The 15,058-nt window shown below is 37.4% G+C and overlaps 1 protein-coding gene across 1 annotated transcript in view; it reads left to right on the forward strand.

The window, feature by feature from the left end:
* The window catches only part of ARF4 (ARF GTPase 4), a 16,955-nt gene extending 5,842 nt beyond the window's left edge, over nt 1-11,113 (forward strand). Inside the window, exons 2-6 of the mRNA XM_085302333.1 lie at nt 6,198-6,278; nt 6,814-6,923; nt 8,276-8,347; nt 8,902-9,027; nt 9,828-11,113. Coding sequence (XP_085158459.1) covers nt 6,198-6,278; nt 6,814-6,923; nt 8,276-8,347; nt 8,902-9,027; nt 9,828-9,914 — 476 coding nt within the window. The 3' untranslated portion in view covers nt 9,915-11,113. The remainder of the gene's footprint in view (nt 1-6,197; nt 6,279-6,813; nt 6,924-8,275; nt 8,348-8,901; nt 9,028-9,827) is intronic.
* Nucleotides 11,114-15,058: the final 3,945 nt, after the last annotated feature.

The raw sequence follows: 15,058 nt of genomic DNA on the forward strand, positions 1-15,058 counted from the left end.
CGAGGAGGGCGCCGGCGGCGGCTTCTCCCCTTGCTCGCGGGGCCGTCGGGGAGCGCGCGGGCGGAGGGGGAGCGGGAGCGGTGGGGGAAGGGGCTGGGAGCGGGGAGACGCCTGCCCGCCTTCCTCCTCCTCCTCCTCCTCCTCCTCCCCCCTCCCGCCGCGGTGCTGCTGCCGGCGTCGCGCTGGGCGGCGAGAGGCAGAACCCCCCTTTCCCCGGGGCCGCAGCCGCCCTGGCGAGGCTTTAGCCCTTTCCCCTCGCACCTGCGTGTCGGGCGAAAGCGGAGCGTGGGACAAAGACCGGGTGGCCGCAGGTGCGGCGGGGGCCGCGGGCGGCCGTGCGCGGCCTGCGCGGCGGGATGTGGCGGAGCCCGGCGTGCTGAGCGCCGGCAGCGCCCGCGCCCGCCGTGTAATGGCTGATGGCGGTAGCGGAGGGGCCTGGCTCTGCCTCTGGCACAGCTCGCGTCCCCTGTGAAAGGGCGTTTCGGCGCAGCATCTGTGCGCTTTAATTCTCCTGCGCGAGACCGTAACAACTCCTTTTGCAACGCCTGATTAGTTTTACACTTGCACGTAATTACTTAGCTAGGATCAGGTTGTAGGCCTTTTCTTCCGAAGGGGATTGTGTAACCGTTTGAGCCGATGGCTCCTTAAGGTTCTCCCGTGAAGACTGCAGTTCAAAAGGTCAGAGCGAGCACACTGGATCCCATATTTCCTCCTTCAGCTCTTCCCTGCCCCTTTCCACGCCACTGAGACTTATGTATGCAGAAATCTTACACCTCACATTTTTTTCTCAAATTCTTTTGCTGAAGTGCATGGACCTTCATTTATAGCAATTGACTGAAATAGTTTGTCCTAAAACAATTATGTGAGGTGCTCATTTTAATACAGCCAGCAAAGAAAAAGATGTCAACTGTGAAACTTTGTGGCACCCTCGTTCACAATGTTTGGGTAGGCACAGCAGACACCAAATATAGTGGCTTTTTTAAAAATATTATTTTTCATGTTYTGCATGCGTTTTGTCATGACCAAGTCCCTTATTAACAGCTGAGTACTTCTTGTCTTTAAGACAGCTTAGTACATCTTTTCATTTTAAGGAAGTTATTTGACTGTCTGCATAACAGTTAGATTCTTCATATGACTAAATGAATAATATCAATCCTCAAATGAACTAAAACAAGATAGTGTCTATGATATTTGTAATTCTGTTATCTTCTGCAGAATAACAGAAACAGGCAAGCTATGTCATACAGATTAAAAATAACTTGCAAGCATTAGTTCCATCATTGTCAGGCAATTAGGTCAAATCCAGGTTAGATATGGGGTTATTGAGTAACACTTTCTAATATTTGGTTCATTTGCATCATTTTTTTTCTTTCTGAACTCAGATTTTAAGGGTTTGATTATATTCAAATATATGGCTTGATTAGAGCATGAGGCTGCTCCATCTTATTAGGCAGTATATTAGGATAAAACATTGATATGTTGTGATGACAGTATCATTTAGCAACTAAATTGGATTTTTTTAGAATTGCAGTATATTGTACTGCAGATCACATAACTGTTTTCCTGTGATGTGGAAAAGAAGCTCTTTGTAATCTTCTACATCATAATTCCCACCTTGACAATTTGAGGGCAAATGTCTGAGTGAACACAGAGACTGAATTAAACTTCAAAGATGCTAATTTTCAATGTATGATTTGAATAAATTGGATAAGGTAAGGTCTTTAAAATTTTGCATGTATGCCAGTGAAGTAGCTTTACTGGGTAAGATGTTTACAGGGAATACGTAGAGAAGAAAACATATGGGTGAGTTGATAATGAAGAGATGATTAATTATAATTGAAACTTCCCTTAAGCTGATAGCTTCTATTCCTCTAAAAAGTCAAGGTGAAGGAGAATTGGTTCAGATCTTAAGACAGATCTTGTGTTATTGAGTTCTACAGCATCTTGAGTGTTTCACGTGACTTCTGTTGAAAGCATCTGAAACATAATGTATCAACACCAAACATGGAACACTGTYGTTGATAGTCTTAAACTACATTTATGATGAAAGGATGATGTTAAATGGTACACCATTCCTGAAATTTTGTTTGAAAAATGCACTTGAGTAGTTATTTTTAGATGTATGTGGTTAGCCTGTTTCTGAGGAAAGGAGCATRAAAGTTTTTCCATCCACTTTATAGATGGAAGTAACACAAGGGAAGAAAAAAGAAATTACTATTAATGTGTTAGCCAAGTACCCTGGGCAAAATTAGCATTAGAGTGGAGAAATTCTTGAGTCAGCCCTGCATGTAGTTGTCTGTAAAACTCTTTGCTGAGTTTCTTGTGCTTAAAAAGGAACAATTTGTGTTCACTGAGAACACTAAATAAATTATGATGTTGAAGAGTGCAACCTCTTGTTACAGTTGTGTCTTAACTGAAATCATAGCTACTCAGAACTTTCAAATAGAAATCTGATTATTAAATACACTTRAAAAATGTTAAATTGGTTAGGAGTTTTCTTATGGTACTAGCAGGTAACTATTCAGCCATTTTTTATTTGTTCTTTTCTAATAACAGTAAGTTTGCATGCTGTTCACTTGTGTGTGTATATATTTTCTTGAGAAGTTGTATAGAGAATCATCATTGTGTGTCTTCCAAAGAATTCTCCACTTTCAAATTTGAAGCAGGGATAATATGTTAAGGATAGATTAGTCAAGTCTTGAGAAAACTAGGGTCAGGGTAGAAGGAATGRAGAAATTCCTTCACTAGGGGAAGGAATACAAATCTGTAGTAAATGGGGATTAATTAGTTCTCTTTTTTTCTTTATTAAAGATGAATTTTGTTTATGATGTGGACTTCCAATCAGTTAGGAAATGAAGTAGAAAGCAGTTTTTCTTTTTTGTTTTGTCCCCCTCACCCTCTCTGATTATGGACAACACTGTATTCTGTACTAAACTCCTGGAAATCTTAATCTGACAACCACAGTCTGTTCGTCTCATGGTGATTCCATCTGAGAAGTAAACTCTAATTTTTTATAAATCTGTAACTTACGTGACATTTTATACTGTGGTGACCTARGCAGCTTAATATGCAGCCACCAATGATCAAAGTAGGAAGTTTGGGGAAGAACCTCAGGGTTCTTCCCTTCAACATGAGATGATCGCAGGACTGGTGTTCCCAGGGACAAGTGAACTACAAACTTGAGATTTAGAAACATGACTGCTAAGACTATGAATAAAACACTCCTAAGAGAAGTAAAGGGCTTAGAACTATACTTTCCTTAACAGCAACTAGAAGCATTGTAGATGKTTTTTTTCTCCAGCTAGAGGAAGAGTATGTTTGGCTCAGTTTAAAGATAAATGGTTGCAAGTGTGAGTCTCTGCTTCCCACTTGTCCTTTAATCTTAATGCTTTGTAATACAGCTGTTGGCAATCACACGCTACACTGAGATTYTTGCATTTTGGTTTTGTCAATGGACAGTCACACAGTGGAATCGARGTAAAGATCTAGTGTTGGAAGTTTGTTTTAGGTTACTTGGGGATTTAAGACTTGGTTGAGTTTTTATCTTGATGGGTAGCATCAATTTAAACTTCGTGATACAAGGCTAACTCACAGACTTAAGCTTAGTGTCCTTTAACAAGCTTAAACAAGTGTTTATTCTTGAAAAAAATAATGATAGAACAAGTACTGCAAACTACTGGACTCCTAAAAGAAACAGTTCTGCTTCCTAGCAGCTCAAAAGATTAAATGTGATTTGGTACTCTGAAATTTCTTGTCTTGGAAAGAGGAAAACTGGTAACTTGGARTAAGAGGTATGAACAGATTCTATGCAGTTGATGACTATTGATTATYCAGGTTTTTATAAGATTTATAATTTGGCTAAAAGTGATAATTCTAACAAATCTGATTGTGATGATTTTGCAGAAGTTATGCCTGTCTTCTGCTAAAAGTTGCAGACCCAACTGTGAAGTCAGAAGAAAAAAGAGCATGTATCCGTAACTCAGTCTGCCTCAGTGCAAAGTCCAGCAGCTTAATTAAAATTGTGGATAAGAGTGTGTTTAAGCAAAGGCTCTGGGCTTTGTGCTTGCRTAGCTAATGCACCCTTCTGCAAACTCTGTGCAGTGTACTGTGCAACCACTGTGGCAGCAGCTGGTTCTAACACAAGAGCAGGGTGGATAACTGGGGCGGTAACTTCTTAAGTTCAGGCAAATCTTGAGGCAACAGTTAAAATTCTTGACAAGTTTTTAGTTTCTCTGATAAACTCCAAGTCATATCTTCAAGTGATTCTTAGTACCATAAGTATGTACCATAAGTACTCTGGGTTAACTGAAGTTAACTTTTTTTTTCTTTGTCTTTATCTGCATCTATACTATAACTTCTAAATGCACTATAACTATTTGTGTAGCCAAGGCCATTTTTCTCCCATTGCTAATGGTAACAAATCTAGCTGTCAGTGTTTGTTCTACGGGTAACTCTTTGGCTTTTGGTGTGGGGGACTTTTTTTTTTTTTTTTTTTGTGGAAGAAGAGTTTGTGTATATGTGTAGCTTTAATTTGATGGTTCTCTAAATGCTCTTAATTTTCTGTTACGAGGAAACTCGTGTAATGCACATATGACATTCTGCTTCTTAAATATCTAGGCATTCTGTAAATGCTGACTTGAGGCTGAGCTCTGTAAGGCAAGCATGCTGTTAATTTCACTGCACATTGAAGGGTTTTGGAGTTCTCTTAAAGGGTTTTCTAAGGCTACCTGACACTTTATTCTTGTAGGAAAAATGCTAAAATTTTYCCACAAGAAATTTAGAAGTTTGTCCTGCAAGTTCTTGTGAAGCTTCTACTGCATCCTGTATTTTTTGTTCATGCATGTGTGTGGTTCTGAAAGAGACAAACATGTAGATAGTAGGAAACTTAACTCTTAAACGTTCATTTCACCATAACTATCATAATATAGGGCACTTAYAGGTAGGTTTTTTTCAGTAGTTTGCTATAACAACAGTTTGTCTTAAGAAGGAGGAACGTTTTTTAAGAGTTTGGTTTCATTCTGAGTAAGTAGCTAATTTCAAATTACACTTTAATTGCAACACTAAGGAAACAGCTGCATTTTTAACAGTCAAGTCAACAAAGCACTCAAAACTTAGTATATGGCAATCACCCATTAGGATGTTAACTTAGAACCCTTGCAATAGTATCAAGCAATGATAACATTCAGTTTCTTGTACAAGTATTACTTCGTTTAAATTGAATGTGTGTTTTGTTTTTGTTTGTGCAAAATTTTGTTGAACGGACAGGTTTCACAAATAGACTTTTCAAGCTATTGCTTTGTTAGGTGCTTAACACCTACTCTTCTCTCAAGCCTTAGACATTGGATACTAATGTAAAGAGTTACGTTTTGAGTCACAGTTACATGTTCTGAAATGTGTAACAATCAGCAGTTGCACAGTTTTAGGAAACTAAAGTGTATGCCCACAGKGTTAGTGATGCTTCTCTAAAAATGTCTTTGAGTCTGATTTATTTATTTATTTATTTCTAAGAATCATGTATTTATTCCACAGTTTATCTTGAAAGATAGCAAATTTAAGTTTTATTTTGGCAACAGAGAAGCAAAATCCAGGGCAAAAGACTTTACAGAAAGATTGAAAGTAGAGCCTTCTAAGGAAAGTCGATCTCCATGTGTAAAAGTGATGTGGCAAAGTTTTACAGCCCTTAACTTATATGAGATAGGAGGGCAAGAGCTTCCCAAAAGGCATGTATTTTTGTCGGCACAGAAGAAAGCTTTTAGTAAAGAGATAACGGTCTGGAATAAAAGAGGCTGAAGTGCCTTCCAGTAATAGTGCTAGCTCGTGTTAGTTCAGGTATATGGGAAACTGGCCTTAGCTGTAAGATGAGTAAGTGAAACCTTCCCCAACTTGAGGGCAAAGTAGCAATTGTGAGATGAGTTAAAATGGTAACACCTAGGGGAGGAGACTAGAAGGTTCTGAGCCTGTAGGTTGGGAATTAATATTTGTTATTGATCTCGTTTTCTTCATTGCTTGGATTCTCTCTCAGTGCTGGGTAGAGGAGAAACATACAGTAGTGTATTAAAATAACTGAAGAACACTTTAAAAGCTGGAGGGGGTTCCTTTCTGGGGAAAAAAWAGTCATATTTAAAATGACATGTTTTTTTACACTAGCAGGTTGTTGTTTATATTGTGAACTAAATGAAGTTTTCTATTCTTTCCAGTTGGTTTGGATGCTGCTGGTAAGACAACTATACTTTATAAACTGAAACTAGGAGAAATTGTCACCACAATTCCCACTATTGGTAAGACAACCAGTTCTGATCTCTTCATTTTTGTTGCATTAAATTTGGGTTGCAGAGACAGACTTCTAGAGAGTGTGAGAATTTGTTGTCTTTGCTATTAGCATAGGAATCAAGACAAAAACAGCCTTTTCAGAATATTTTATAGGAGTTGGTACTGGCATAACAGAGTTCAAGTCCTACTTAGTAAGCCAAAGTTCATCTAGCCCAGAATCCTGTATCTGATGGTGGCCAGTACAGATGTTTAGGAGCAGTGTGGGAGCAGGCCAGTAGAGATACTTTGCCCAAACATCCTAAGCCTACAGCAGTTTGTGGCTGAAAGATATTTTAAACCAAATATGGTGTATACTTGGATTTAAGAGTACTTTTTTTTTTCTTTTTCCTTCCATTAGTTTGCTTTCTGAACTCCCAAAGTATATGAAGTGCATTATTAAAATGCCAGAAGTAAAATTGGAGAAGTAGCCATCTTTGAGATGATAACAATCGCCTGTTAACCTTAGTATGAACTATTTCTAACTACTTTACTCTTTTATTTTAGGTTTTAATGTGGAAACAGTAGAATATAAAAACATTTGTTTCACTGTTTGGGATGTTGGTGGTCAAGATAAAATTAGACCTCTTTGGAGGCATTATTTTCAAAACACACAGGTAAGAGTTCTGAATTGAGAAAAGACCTGTTTTGTAAGGGCTTATTCTATTCTGCAGCATACATATAGAAAGCATACTGTCTTCTGTTCCTTCCTTTGACTATCTCCTGGAAATTCTCAAGGATACTCACCTTTTGTTCTAGGTGAAGCTGCTTTGTTACTGCAAAGGCTTCAAACCTTAGTCATGAGCATAGTCGAGGAAGGGYGAAGTGCTTCAGGACTAACCTGTAGTCAGTGTTATGAAATGTGCTAGAGCAGCTCCTTTGTGTGTAGAATTCTTTACTTTTGCTGTATTGCTGCTTTGTCTGATGATCTCTTTCAACTGGCACTGGTTTATATTTAAAGAAATGTTACTGTTTAAACAGCTTTCTCCTTTTTTTTTTTTTCTAGTGAGCCTCAAATTATACAGTTTTCATTTTGCTGTATTGGTATATATAGTCTACTGCGTACCTAGAAATGTTGTAAAAGGGATCTTTGTTACTGACTGGTTAGCGAACGTCAGTTTCGTGTTGGTGTGCCTGCTGTGATTTTGGTGGCATAAGTGATTCTCCCCTTTGGTTCACGAGTAGTAAGATAAGCAGCTTAGTAATGGGAAACTTGCAGGAGTTTGGGTGTTTTGGCTGTGTTGAATATAGAATTATGTATTTTAAAAAAAAAATTTTACGGCAGCATAAGTAGTTAGATGCAGAAAAGTAGAGAAATCTGGATGGGCAAAAGGGAGCTGGCAAACTACGGCTGCAAGTCTGATAATATTTATTTTCAGTTCCTATTTCAGCCTTGTTACTGAAGATTTAAGAAAGAGATACTTCTCTTTCCTTGAAGAGAACAATAAAATATAATGCTTTCAAGTTGGGATTTTAAGAGTACATAAAGTGTGTGTGAGCATAAGGAGGACACTTGAATAATTGAGATGCCATTAGACATACCGATTGGTACAAACTTTGTGAGCAAACTCTGGCCTTATGTTAAGGCTTTTTTCAGTGTTTTTTATGATGAAGCACTTATGATTCCCTAGCTGCTTTTAGTATAATCCAATGAGTGAAAAGGGAGGGTGGAGAATTAACTTATCAAATTTTGCTACTTTTTCTCAAATTAATGATTCCCACAGTAATCTTTAAACAGATGTTCCTGTTTTGTTTTTTTTTTTTTAACTCTATTAATTTTAAAGGCCTAGTTTTAATTTTGCAGTTGATACTCATGATGTAGCTGTTCATACAGTGGAGATTTCTGTCAAATTTGCTTAAATATGGGGGGAGATGGTTAGAATATTTCATAGGAGTTCTTTGATTTTAAAAATGGTATTGTGTGTTTACAGTTTGCAGTGGTTTATCAAAACTGTTTAACTTCTTGCAGGGCCTCATTTTTGTGGTAGATAGCAATGACAGAGAGAGAATCCAGGAAGCAGCAGAAGAGCTGCAGAAAATGGTAAATATCAGTAACTTCTGAAATAYAGTTGTGCTTATTTTGAAGGGGGGGGGTTATTTGTTGGATGTGCATACCAGCACCTGAGGTCTTCAATGTCTTATGATTTTAGTGAGTTTGTCTCCTATGTATTATACATAACTTGTAATTCTAGGTCATATAATACTGAGTTACAACTAGAATTCTAGTGAGAGCTTTAGTTTCAGAACTACTAATGTGTCAAAGCCTTTCTTTCCTCYGTAAAACCTTAAGTGAAATGTAGCAAGCAGACAGGGAAAAGATTTTTGGAAAAACAAATTGGCACCAAAAATTTTAGCAGCAAGAGGCCAATGAATTTAAGCTGCCTAGTGAAATAATGTTTCTTTACTTGTTCTAGCAGAAGTTCTGTTGAGTACCTGTTAATTACAGTAAGTAGTTACTGGTGACTTCAGGAGTGAGAATGAAAAGGTTTATAACCCTTCAGTCAGTATTGATGTTTCTTAAGTACTTCAATTACTTCAACAAGCACTAAAGTGAATTAATTTAGTAACATGTAACATGGCCCTTTACTTTATTAGCTTCAGGAGGATGAGCTGCGAGATGCAGTGCTGCTTCTGTTTGCGAACAAACAAGATCTGCCAAATGCCATGGCAATCAGTGAAATGACAGATAAACTAGGTCTTCAGTCTCTGCGTAACAGAACTGTAAGTGCTAACCTTTCCTGGTTGCTGAATTCTGGTTTCCTTTACTGTAGATTGTAAACATAATCTCCCTTTAAATAGAAGTTTTCATCTTTTTGCAGAAAAAAGATGCATGTATTTGCTATTAAATTGTTGTGCATATTTTAAGCTACTCATTCAACACAGGTGATTTAGAAGCTTTATACAATGTCTACAACTGTTGCAGGTGTTTAATCTCTCAACTTTTCCTGGAAAAATATATATATTCCAGGCTGTCACTGAAATACAGCTGTCAACATACTTGACAAAGTATATGATGTGCTTGCCCATTTTCCTGATGCTTGTTTTTCTGAGGAAGAAAAAGCATTCTGTATTCTTGCCTCTATAAAGATGGGAAAGATATTTTGAAGGTCTGTAAGTTAGATAATTTCATGCCCATTCTCACAAAAACAAGAAGCAGGGAGGTTGAACTAGATGATCTGCAGAGSTCCTTTCCAACCTCAACCATTCTGTGATTCTGTGAAGATATTTTTCAGCATATAAAACAAATGTCAGTTATTTCTGAATTTATTTTGCTTCTTCACTAATACTGTGTTSCAGCATTTGGTAGGCCAATGCTGATTAATTGGAGAATCTCTGAACCCTTCCTATTTATATGTATATCTTTCAGAAGTCATGAAAATACCATCTGTTCACTATTGACTCTATGTGCTTAAAGCAGTGCTTAAAGAACTCTGAGTCTGTATTTGAGTGCTGTATACTATGACAGTCTTGCATTTTGGCAATATTTAAATTTAATCTTTGTCTGTGTTCTCTGTTAACAGTGGTATGTCCAAGCTACCTGTGCTACGCAAGGAACTGGTCTGTATGAGGGACTTGACTGGCTGTCAAACGAACTCTCAAAACGCTAACTCAAACTGGATGACTCTTTCACCAGGGACATGTTTGATATAATTGGTCTAGGCTTGTTACAACAAAATTAGTTTGCATCTTGGTTATTACAGTATCTGGAACTGATTTGGGCAGGATATTTCAGCGTTTCAACTTATTTTGTTGCCAATTATTGTTTACCGAGCTACGTGTTGCAAAGGTAGCAATATGCTTGGGTAAAAATATCTCCTTAACTTGGAAAAAGTGTATCTTCTGATTTTATTCCCCTTGTTAGTCTAAATGCCTGAATATAGTTATTGTGACATCTTTAAAATCTGTTCAGAATACTCTTTTGAGTCCCAATAAATTAATGTTTAAAAAAACCTTTTCTTTTCTCCCTGCTACTTTTAGTTTACTGATGCCCTGTTTCATTCCTCAGACAGTCTGCTGATTTAAAAATGTAGCATTCCGTATGTATTTATTTCTCTCCCTTGCCAAAAAGACTTCCTAATACTGCTTGTTCCAGCCAAGAAAATACTCTAAAACACTATTCAGATCTACTGCACTGAGGAACATTTTATTAATCCTTGGGTTCTATCAGCCCAACTTGCCTTTGTGTGAATTGGATTTGATGGGTAGAATAGTTCTGTGCTGGTTGCAAAGAGCTCATGTTGAGGTTGTTTTTAATATTCAGCAGATTGTCTTCCTTTATATTGTATCTTTTTTTTTTTTTTTTTATGTTGCATGTTGCTTTTTGGTATCGGCCTGACTATTTTTGCCCAGTGTATAATAGTTCTGCTGAAGTTTTACTGTTTGTTGGTGAACATATCTTCATAAAGAAATTTTGGAAAATTCATCAAACTCAATGGATTAGTTTCTTCATAACCCACTTGGAATTATTCCTAATAAAATGATAAAATGTATAGTTCTGTGTATGCTCTTGATTGCTGAGATAGTTAAACTTCAAGTTGTCACTTGTTCTTTTTCCATATACTGAGCTTTTCTGCAGCTTGAACATACATCTCAAATTCTCACTTCTTTGGAGCTATATAGGATAGGAGATGCTAAAGGTGGGCAGTGAAGTTGTATACAGTGCAGTAGAGTAGTTGTCATCAGGAATTCTATAATTCTGTAAGTGTCTTTTGAAGTTGTAAATCTTAAATTCCTTTTAAGATGTCCTGATATGAAAATACTAACAGCTACAAAAATTGTAATAAAACAAATACAATCTGCCTGAAAAGTATGCATGTCTGTTTCATAGTTGTATCTTCCTTAAAGAAACAACATGGGTTGTAGCAGCAGAATCAAAAATTCTGTCAGTGGCTGCCTGGAAACTTAACCRGAACAATTCTAGAGGTATTTGGTCAATCTTTTATTAATGGTGATAGCCACCTCAAAAGTCTACTCCATGTGAGTGCTTTCTGCTTTCGTATTCTTCCCCTCAGCCCCCAAACCCACTTAAATTAACTTACGTTTTTTGAAGCTGCTACTAATGAGATTTTTTCTTAATAATTTTTTTGTTCTATTGTTCTGTCTGCTGTATGGATACAAACGTGACTCAGTCTTGCATGTTAATTCTATATCTTTAGGAACCCAAAGTATGATTTAGTTGCAGAGTTAACCCAAGCTCCTCTCTTATTTTTAGCCCAGCTCGTGTTATCATCCCTACAAGAAAACCCTGTGAGAATGTCTGGTAAGCTACTTTCAGTTGTTATGAGTAATTTGTAAGGCATCTTCTGCTGTAACTTAGGTTGAAGCTTCTAAGAAGTGCTGTCATTGTGAACACAAATTACTCGAGAAAATTCCAGAGCTCTTGAAGATACAAAGACAGTGACTGTATTCAATCTGTAACGGAAACCCAGGAGATAGAGTAGCATGAATAAGGTTTTGCTTGCATCTTAAATGAGTTATCTGTTACATAGCGAACAAAGTTCATGTAACAATGCATTGGCGTGGTAGTGGTTAATGTGCTCACTTCYAGTAATGTGGTTGCTTCAGATGAACTTCAAAAGGAAAACCTTGCTCAAAAGAGCTGCCTGGCCTGTGGTATGGCTTACGTTGATAGTCCCAATAGGATAAAATGAAACAAAGCTTGTGAGGGTTTACATGCCATCTCCTCTTCCATGGGTGAAGTTGGAGGTGGACTGTTTAAAAATAAGCATATATTTAGGAACAAATCAGGCCTATATCTTGGAAGGAATATTCTGTTTGGTTAATAGAGATGCAGATGTTATTGTTTTAACTTTCAAATGCTTTTAGGTAGTTAAATGTTGTGGTTTATGTGACGTGTCTGTAACCACTATGCTTCTGAGTTACAGCATGCAAATGCAAGTTCGTATTTCAGGGCTTCACGTTCGGCTGTTTTGTGGAAGGAGTGTACCAGTAGTTTGTAGTTTTCTTACAGAACAAGTGAATCTCAAAAGCAAAGTCTGAGAGTAGTGAAGATCTTGAGTGCCTCATTTAAGAGAKATGGGGCTGCATGGGGAGGTCAAGGCTACAGCTTACACTGAAGTGTAGCAAGACAAAATCAATAAAGTTATTAACATGTATTTGAGTAGTCAATGTAATGCTAGTCAGAGCATACTGAGGAACTGAAGCAAGTACTTCAATCTCTGTAAATAGGTAAGATCATACTTCTTGTCTGTTACCCAAAGGGTATTTGCTTCTGWGTACTCTATATAAAGATGTAATCTTGGAAGCAAGGTCTTTGTTTTCTAGTGAYACTGAACTGTGAAAGGGACAAGGCAGTTATCCCAGCTCATCAGCTGTGGAAAAATGTTGCACTAGAYAGAAGTAAACAAATTTCTACTTGGGTTGTTGTGTTCCCATCAACCCTTTTCAGTAATTCTCTAAACATTTTCCAAGTATAGTCTATATTAGGGGGTTTTGGTTCTAATCAGCAGTCTCTGAGGCTGATGTATGCACTTGAAAAGCCTGCTTGTCTTTAGATCACAAACAGAAGCAGTTTGCTGTGCATCATTTTACTGGCTGTTGCTATGAGCTGAATCGCGGGGTGGGGRTGGGGGGTCCCCTTTGGAGTTAATGCTAGTATTTGTATATTAGTGTTAAAACAAACGTAGCCCTTGTGAGTTTTTATTATGCTACCTTTTCTCTTCTGRTGATGGGACCACAAGTCGTATAAAAAGGAATAGTGTATTCCATTAATATGGTATTTGTCAGTAAATTTCTTAACTGTGGCAGTGACACTTTCTTAGTAAGAGCAAAAGGAGATTGAACACTTCACCACTGGCTCTTCTCCCTTTTTGGATTACATAAACTGAATGGATATAAATTCTACATCCTCTTCTTTACGTAGAGGCTGATAATTTGTATGCTAGTCATCTTAAAAGAACACAGTACAACTCTTCTACTGTGAAGGCGCTGACTAATATTTAAGACATTACGGTGAAATATCTTTAGATAAAATCTGCTTGTTGCATTTTGGTGCTCTTTAAAATTATTCCTAAGGAATTAAAGCAGTAATATTGTATGTCTGGCTCTCCAGAGGCAGGTGAGATTCCCACAAATATGCAATTTTGTCTTGTGTGTTGAAGATTTAGATATACTAACTTTTATGTCATCTCATTCTCAAAAATCAGATACCTGAACTGAGCTTTTCTCCCAGAATTTCAAAAGCCTGGACAGATGCAAGATTTGTAAAGGCTTCTGTTCCTCATTCTACTGTAATAACAGGAAATCCTGAATTTCTGTAGCATAAATTTTTCATTGTATAGCATCAAGTCCTATATTCAAAGTTCTGCTGCACAGGGGAGTTGAACTAATAATATTACAATTTATTTTTCCATGTATCAGATTGGTATAGAGAGCAATCTAATTAAACTGTTTTTTTGGTTTGGGCATGCTGACACAATTTACTTCCTGTTCAGGTTTTCATTTTTCTAAACCTTTGGAGAATACTTCACCATGAACCTTCCAGATCTWCATGCAGTCTAGATTTTTCATATTTTTCTATATAAAAGGATTTTTCTCACRTATAACTAACCTGACCTAATCATACAACATGAACAGTAGTAGATATTTAGAAAAAGATGTTTAATGAACAGCATACAGTCTAGAATGTACTCCATAACTGTTTTGTACATGATCTGCAGACTTTGCTTGCAAACACTTTATGAACCAGAATGAAAAAAACAAAAAACAAACAAACAAACAAACAAAAAATGCAAAACTATCTAAATGCATTAGGAAAAAAAAACACTGTAAGCATCTCTAGTTCTTTTGGTTTGTTCTTAATATTTTCAACTTTCACCAGTAAAATGATGTATTGAAGGCAATAGAACACTACCAGGGCACTTACAGTAATGATTAACTTGTAAACACTGGTTTCCRATTTTGACAGTGAAGGAGATGCAGAGCCCAGTTTGCAGTTTTTTTTCTCGACTGGAGTAATCTTTCTATTAAAGGCCAGACAAAAGCGATTTGAGTATGTGCTACAGCCAGGGTGGAACTTAGCCTGTTTTAACTTGCCTCAGTATGTCTTTTCCACCCTAATCAAGGATGGCATTGACAGGGGCCTTGAATAAGGAATGTCATGTGATATGCTAGTGTTGGACCTGTTAATAAAACACGTGGCTACAGAATCCTTTCCTTGAAGAGTTCAGGGACAACTTTGTCAGCTTCTGTTTCCCAACCTGAAGCAGATCTGCTATATCCCACTTCACTTAAAGCTCCAGTATTTAATAGTACAGTCAGCCTCAGAGGAATACAGGGATAGTGAAGAAGGGGAGTCCCATGTAAGTGGTCTTGGCTGTGTCTCTGCTATCTGTCATTTTGAGTTTCTATTGGGCAAGGGGTTTGATACCAACAACAGCGTCATACAGCAAAAAAGAAGCTGTGTTTTTAGCTTCCTTACAGCTCCTATTTTCAGAAAGCATGAGCTAGAATCATTGTTTTCTGATTTGTAGYGAAATAATAACATACTCTGTATTTTGTTTGTTTTTTAACAATATTTTAATCTTGCACAAGAAATAAACTGGTTTTTGCAGTTGGTAAAAGATGCTCAAGGAATTCAAGAAAAAAAGAAATATTTCTCTTATCCTTCTATTTAGAAGAAACAGACCAGATCATTGCTTTAGGCACTCTGTATTTTTTATGGCATTCTATCACAAATTGTTGGTAGAAGTTGAAAAAGATACGAAGCTACTTGTCTTGTGTCTCCATTGTC

This window comes from Rhea americana, unplaced genomic scaffold (genome assembly GCF_003343005.1).
Source record: "Rhea americana isolate MKP2758 unplaced genomic scaffold, rheAme1 scaffold_19, whole genome shotgun sequence".
In the NCBI taxonomy this organism is placed as follows: Eukaryota; Metazoa; Chordata; class Aves; order Rheiformes; family Rheidae; genus Rhea; species Rhea americana.